At 44.1% G+C, this 7,522-nt stretch overlaps 1 protein-coding gene across 1 annotated transcript; it reads right to left on the bottom strand.

The window, feature by feature from the left end:
- Positions 1-3,814: 3,814 nt before the first annotated feature.
- On the bottom strand, positions 3,815-5,507 carry LOC121586163 (trypsin-1-like). Its single transcript, XM_041902665.1, has 6 exons — positions 5,428-5,507; positions 5,095-5,245; positions 4,674-4,924; positions 4,368-4,504; positions 4,157-4,258; positions 3,815-3,983 (listed from the first exon to the last, which is right to left on the bottom strand). The coding sequence occupies exons 1-6, from the start codon at positions 5,465-5,467 to the stop codon at positions 3,936-3,938; spliced, it is 729 nt and encodes a 242-aa protein (XP_041758599.1). The 5' UTR covers positions 5,468-5,507; the 3' UTR covers positions 3,815-3,935.
- Positions 5,508-7,522: the final 2,015 nt, after the last annotated feature.

Raw genomic sequence — 7,522 nt, 5'->3', positions numbered from 1 at the left:
AGGTGAGAGTGCAAGTAGAAGTCAGACTCACACAACCTCATCTCAAGCTTTCACCTCCAGTCAAGAGGCCATTATTGAAGTAATGGGGACGGTGCTGATAGAGGTGATGAAGCCCCCCCCATGATTCCAGCCCCTACAGACGGCTAAGGTCTTTCAGTGGAGTGGACCCCACACCTCTTGGAGAAGATTACTTTGACTCATGGATGGAGCAGGTCAACCAGATGCTGCCAGATTGGCACTGTTCGGAACAGGAGAAGAGGAATAATTAAAAGCTTGAAGTCCCCAGCTGCAGGAGTTGTCACCGTAAAAGTAAAGAAAATAGTGGCATTGGTAAAAGTGGCATTGGTAATAGTAAAAGTAAAGAAAAACCCTTGAATGAGTAGGTGTTCTAAAACCTTTGACCGGTAGTGTACATTGGCATACCGTCACTTCACCTCATTACAGAGTGTTTTCTTGCACCACACACATCTCATACTGTACTTCTGAGAGTTTTTTGGTTTGAGGGTGTGTTTTTATATGCCTGTGCTCTACTGTTGTGTCGTGTTAAGAGAAGTTATAGATCAAGGTGTGTTGTAAACTGTGTTATGTGTCGAATTCATTGTGATGCCTAATCTTATGCTTTATGTATAACTTGCCGGGAAGTCAAGTTTTCCTAGTGAGGGGTGAATGTAACCCCCTGTAAAAACTGGGTTTAGTTCATTATTTGTGGCAATGTCCTCATTCTTGAACTGCCCGCATCCCCGTACAGAACTGTCCGCATCCATGAACGGTGTGGCGCAAAGTAGATTGGGCAGGTACGCGCGAATTGGACAGAGGTGATCTTGGAGAACAATGACGGAGTTCGAGTGTTGCGACATCTACGTTTATTGTTCATTTTGCTTTTGTTTAATAGGCCAGGACAGTATGAGTGTACCCAACTCCTTTTCACTCGCTATACTTGTTTAATGTTGTGGTTCACCGGATTTGTCATCATCCTCAAGGGACAGACGAAAAACCTTCTGGCTAGCCAAGCACAGCTAGCTAGCTACTCAACCTGCAGCATCCTAGTGATCCTACCACTACATCATCACTGGCTGCCTTCAGTTATTGTGCAAGTTACCTCACAGCACCAATGTAACAGTTTTGCTTCCGTCCCTCTCCTCGCCCCACCCTGGACTTGAACCAGGGACCCTCTGAACACATCAACAACTGCCTCCCATGAAGCACCTCTACCTATCGCTCCACAAAAGCCGCAGCACTTGCAGAGCAAGGGAAACAACTACTTCAAGTTCTCAGAGCGAGTGACTTCACCGATTGAAACGCTACTAGCGAGCACCACTAACTAGCTAGCATTTCACACAGGTTACAGTTGTAACACTTTTGCGCTCAAATAGAATGTGATATAATATGACGTTTCCAATACAAAGATGTTCATATTGAGAATTCCTCATAACAGTTTAAAAGGTTAAAGGGATAGTTCAACCAAATTACAAATACATTTTATCTTAAGGATTGCTATAGAGCAGGGGTATTCAACTCTTACCCTACAACAGGGTTCTTCAATTCCGGTCCTGGAGGGCCGAAACACTTCTGTTTTTTATTTCTACCTGGTAGTTAATTGCACTCACCTGGTGTCCCAGGTCTGAATTAGCCCCTGATTAGAAGGAGAGGATGAAAAACAGAGGTGTTTCGGCCCTCCAGGACCGGAATTGAAGAACCCTGCCCTACAAGGTCCGGAGCCTGCTGGTTTTCTGTTCTAGAGTTGAGTTGAGGGCTATAGAGAGTAGTAAATTGCCTTTCAAAAGCAAAATTATCGACAGAGCAATGCGCTTGTCAACAATGCGCATGTGATTGAATCATGACCAATGTTTCAGTTATACAGTGTTTGTTTACAATTACATTGTTTACAAACAATGGAGTAAAATGAACTTATTTGTTGCGTTCTGATGGGGTACGACAGATTACCTGAGCATTTTTCTCTTCAAGAATCAATGGTTATAGTGTTTATTTAAAAGTCTAAAAATGTATGTACCAACCACACACTATAGCTTTCAGCTGTTGTAATTACAGCATTTATTAACTGTCACAAATGTAGACATTCCACTTGCAATCAACACTCCCTTGATGCCATACAGAACAAAATACACTGCTCAAAAAAATAAAGGGAACACTTAAACAACACAATGTAACTCCAAGTCAATCACACTTCTGTGAAATCAAACTGTCCACTTAGGAAGCAACACTGATTGACAATACATTTCACATGCTGTTGTGCAAATGGAATAGACAACAGGTGGAAATTATAGGCAATTAGCAAGACACCCCCAATAAAGGACTGGTTTTGCAGGTGGTGACCACAGACCACTTCTCAGTTCCTATGCTTCCTGGCTGATGTTTTGGTCACTTTTGAATGCTGGCGGTGCTTTCACTCTAGTGGTAGTATGAGACGGAGTCTACAACCCACACAAGTGGCTCAGGTAGTGCAGCTCATCCAGGATGGCACATCAATGCGAGCTGTGGCAAGAAGGTTTGCTGTGTCTGTCAGCGTAGTGTCCAGAGCATGGAGGCGCTACCAGGAGACAGGCCAGTACATCAGGAGACATGGAGGAGGCCGTAGGAGGGCAACAACCCAGCAGCAGGACTGCTACCTCCGCCTTTGTGCAAGGAGGAGCAGGAGGAGCACTGCCAGAGCCCTGCAAAATGACCTCCAGCAGGCCACAAATGTGCATGTGTCTGCTCAAACGGTCAGAAACAGACTCCATGAGGGTGGTATGAGGGCCCAACGTCCACAGGTGGGGGTTGTGCTTACAGCCCAACACCGTGCAGGACGTTTGGCATTTGCCAGAGAACACCAAGATTGGCAAATTCGCCACTGGCGCCCTGTGCTCTTCACAGATGAAAGCAGGTTCACACTGAGCACGTGACAGACGTGACAGAGTCTGGAGATGCCGTGGAGAACGTTCTGCTGCCTGCAACATCCTCCAGCATGCCGGTTTGGCAGTGGGTCAGTCATGGTGTGGGGTGGCATTTATTTGGGGGGCCGCACAGCCCTCCATGTGCTCGCCAGAGGTAGCCTGACTGCCATTAGGTACCGAGATGAGATCCTCAGACCCCTTGTGAGACCACATGCTGGTGCGGTTGGCCCTGGGTTCCTCCTAATGCAAGACAATGCTAGACCTCATGTGGCTGGAGTGTGTCAGCAGTTCCTGCAAGAGGAAGGCATTGATGCTATGGACTGGCCCGCCCGTTCCCCAGACCTGAATCCAATTGAGCACATCTGGGACATCATGTCTCGCTCCATCCACCAATGCCACGTTGCACCACAGACTGTCCAGGAATTGGCGGATGCTTTAGTCCAGGTCTGGGAGGAGATCCCTCAGGAGACCATCCGCCACCTCATCAGGAGCATGTCCAGGCGTTGTAGGGAGGTCATACAGGCACATGGAGGCCACACACACTACTGAGCCTCATATTGACTTGTTTTAAGGACATTACATCAAAGTTGGATCAGCCTGTAGTGTGGTTTTCCACTTTAATTTTGAGGGTGACTCCAAATCCAGACCTCCATGGGTTGATAAATTTGATTTCCATTGATAATTTTTGTGTGGTTTTGTTGTCAGCACATTCAACTATGTAAAGAAAAAAGTATTTAATAAGATTATTTCATTCATTCAGATCTAGGATGTGTTATTTTAGTGTTCCCTTTATTCTTTTGAGCAGTGTATTTCACTACATACATGTATATGTACTCTATGCTGCAGGCATGTAAAAAGAACCTTTGAGAGTATATTAATTTTTTTATTTAACCTTGGGAAAAATACTCAGTAAACTGAAATGATGTTAAATGCTTTATTTGTCATTAGTATTAAATCTCCAGTATTAAAGGTGGATGTTGAACTGCACAGGATGTTGTAGAATTGTGGGACCGTGCTGGAGGATCGAAGCTAGGATCAGACTTAGTAGGTGGCCATGGTGCTGGTCAGCCAGTCGTTGAAGATGCACACCTGGAGGAAGAGAAGGAGAAGGGAGACATTAGTGGACACTCAATGGGAGGCAACATGAGAACCATCAATCTATGTTTTATACACTCAATGTCTTTTTCTTTTGGGAAACCAAGTGATGTATGTATGTTGATGTTTTCCTCAAACACAACAGGAAAACTATTTTTCTGTCTTACCTTGGCGTAGACACCGGGGTTACCGGGCTCGGCACATCCGTAACCCCAGGACACAACACCCTGGAGCTCACCGTTGCACACCACGGGGCCACCGGAGTCACCCTAAGAGAGAGAGAAAGTTATATACAATTATTTATATCAATTGAACTGAAAAAGTCAATTTAAAGTCATGATTGTAGTGCCACTGATGGGAGGTCAGAGTGGTAAGTACCTGGCAAGAGTCCTTGCCTCCCTCCAGGTATCCAGCACAGAACATGGCGTTTGTGATCATTCCAGGGTAGGAGTTGTTACAGTCACTGTAGGACAGGATGGGGATGTTCAGGCACTGCAGCTTGTTGCTGTCAGCGGCTGTAAGGAGAAGGAGAAAGAGGGAGGGAGGGAGAGAGGGAGTTATGGTTAGAAATAATGACGTTGTGTTTTTAATAGTAGACCTACATTTTCCATGCCTCTACACACTCGGCCACCATGAAGATAACCAACTTGCACATGTAACCTTTGACCCAGGTTCTGTACTCACTGGAGCTCATGGTGTTGCCCCATCCAGAAACGGTGCACATGGTGCCAGCGGGGGCACAGCTGCTGGGCAGAGCAACAGGCTGCACGTAGGAGTTGAGGGTGGCGGGCTTGCTCAGCTTGATCAGCATGATGTCATTGTCGATGTTGTAGGAGCTGTAGTTGGGGTGACGGATCACACTGGAGGAAGAGATGAACTGCTCGCTACCCTCAGTCACCTTGATGTTGTGCTCGCCCAGACGCACCTCCACACGGCTGACAGATCGAGAGAAAGTTCCATTTGTACATTTCTTACTTTCACAGTTCATGTGAATATGGAGTTCACCTTTGTGTCATTTACTTTTGCAAAAGTTAAGCTTATCAAATTGTTGCTAGTTGTTATTGACTCAATATGTTGCTAGTAGTTCACTTGGTAGGCTACTTACGATTTGTAGCAGTGAGCAGCAGACACAACCCAGTTCTCGTTGACCAGGGAGCCACCACAGAAGTGGTACCCAACGTTCAGAGACACCTGGTGGGGCTGGGAGTAGGCCTTGCACTCATACCCTCCGACGATCTTGTCGTCCTCCGTGGCGACTAGAAACAGAGAGCAGGCACATTCTTAGCTATATTACCTCACCTTTTGAGATGGAAAAGCATAGCACTATGATAAAACAACAACAACAACATATTTCTTAATAATGTCAAAGAAACAAATGTGTGATGTTAGTGTCATAACACAGTCCGGTTCTTTTTTCTATGATCATTACTAGACTCACAAGCGGCTCCAATGAGCAGAACAAAGACCAGAGAAATCATGGTTGCTGTATGATCCTGTCGATGAAAGGGGTTAATCTGCACCCCTGGTTTATATACAGAATTGGGTGTGCCGCCTCATTTAATGGAACTGTTTGATTGGTCAAGGGAAAGCCAATCAGAGCCAAAAGGTGCACTGCCAAGGTCAGCATTATGACACAGCATTTTCCATCATGGAGTGGAATGAAGTTGACCCTAAAGTCAGCATAAAGCAAAATATATATATGTTTTCATTAGTCACAGTACTTTTTAAGTGCAGGTTCTTGCCGTCTGGATTTGATTGAATTTCTACCAGAAGAAAGTGATACATGTACAGTACGCTACAACTGACAGTTTGATATCGAAGGTATTCTCTGCAGTTCAGACTGTATCTTGACCTCAACAGGACTGCAACACAGCTGTGTGGTTCACACGTTGGTATTATCTTGGAGAAGTCGACAAACACAGCTTTTCCGCCAATTTGAGCTTTGTAAACAAGCAAACTGGGTTTAAGGGGTTTTGTTGGAAAGTCATACAAGGCTGTCGTCAAAATAGACTCTGTATACATTATGTGGCCATGAGTTCATTACATAAGTTATACTGTATGCAGTTAATATACAGTAAAACACTCAAAGTAAGCACACACTTGGGTAGTGCAATTTATTATATTAGGTATTAACACAAGATTCAAATAAACAGTTGTACCTTGACAGTAGTGGATGCTGCTGAGGGGAGGAAGGCTCATAATAATGGCTGGAACGGCACAAATGGAAACCATGTGTTTGATGTATTTGATACCATTCCACTAATTCCGCTCCAGCCATTACCATGAGCCCATCCTAACCAATCAAGGTGCCACCAACCTCCTGTGGTTGACAGTAGATTAAAGTCTACACCCCGGCTCAACCCTTACCCATAACTCTAACCCTAACCTTAACCCTAACCCTAGCTTCATGTCCACATCCTGACTCAACCCTAACCCTAACTTTATGTCCACATCCCTGCTCAACCCGAACCCTAACCCTAGCCTCAACCCTAACCCTAGCATCATGTCCACATCCTGGCTCAACCCTAACCTAACTTTATGTCCACATCCTGACTCAACCTAAATCCTAACCCTCAACCTTAACTTCATGTCCAGAACCCAGCTCAACCCTAACCTTAGCCTAATGTAAATACAATGTAAAAATTAGTAAATACAATACTTGTTCATTCTAAAGTAATAACTCAGTAATACCAAGCCTTTAATCAGAGGTATGTGTTCTATGGGGATGTACCCAAGGCTCTCTTAATTATGAGGCTGTCTGTGGTGATAATGACAGCATCTTCACAGCTCCTTTCTCAGGTATGTTGCCATAACGATGAAACCAAAATTAGCAATTCTAAACATCAGTAATGGGGAAAGAACAGTAGGGGAGAATGTGAAGTGATAAACTCCCAATCCGCTCTTTTTTATTAATAAAAAATGAGTCAACTTAAATCTACCAATTTACCCAACTCAAAATAATAATTGTATCCTACTCAAAATAATAATAAGTAATACATGCATCTAATTTAAAATAATACCTTTCTTTACCGAAAAAGTATTGTTGAGTGAAGATCAAAATCAATCAAATCAAATTTTATTTGCCACATGCGCCGAATACAACAGGTGTAGACATTACAGTGAAATGCTTACTTACAGCCCTTAACCAACAATGCATGTATTTCTTAATAAAAAGTAAAATAAAACAACAACAACAAAAAACTGTTGAGAAAAAAAGAGCAGAAGTAAAATAAAATAACAGTAGGTAGGCTATATACAGGGGGGTACCGGTGCAGAATCAATGTGCGGGGGCACCGGCTAGTTGAAGTAATATGTACATGTGGGTAGAGTTAAAGTGACTATGCATAAATAATTAACAGAGTAGCAGCAGTGTAAAAAGATGGGGTGGAGGTGCAAATAGTCCGGTTAGCCATGATTAGCTGTTCAGGAGTCTTATGGCTTGGGGGTAGAAGCTGTTGAGAAGTCTTTTGGACCTAGACTTGGCACTCCAGTACCGTTTGCCGTGCGGTAGCAGAGAGAACAGTCTATGACTA

This window comes from Coregonus clupeaformis, unplaced genomic scaffold (genome assembly GCF_020615455.1).
Source record: "Coregonus clupeaformis isolate EN_2021a unplaced genomic scaffold, ASM2061545v1 scaf2239, whole genome shotgun sequence".
Lineage (NCBI taxonomy): Eukaryota > Metazoa > Chordata > Actinopteri > Salmoniformes > Salmonidae > Coregonus > Coregonus clupeaformis.
The sequence above is the reverse complement of the archived record's forward strand: the minus strand, read 5'-3'. Positions and strand labels throughout refer to the sequence as shown.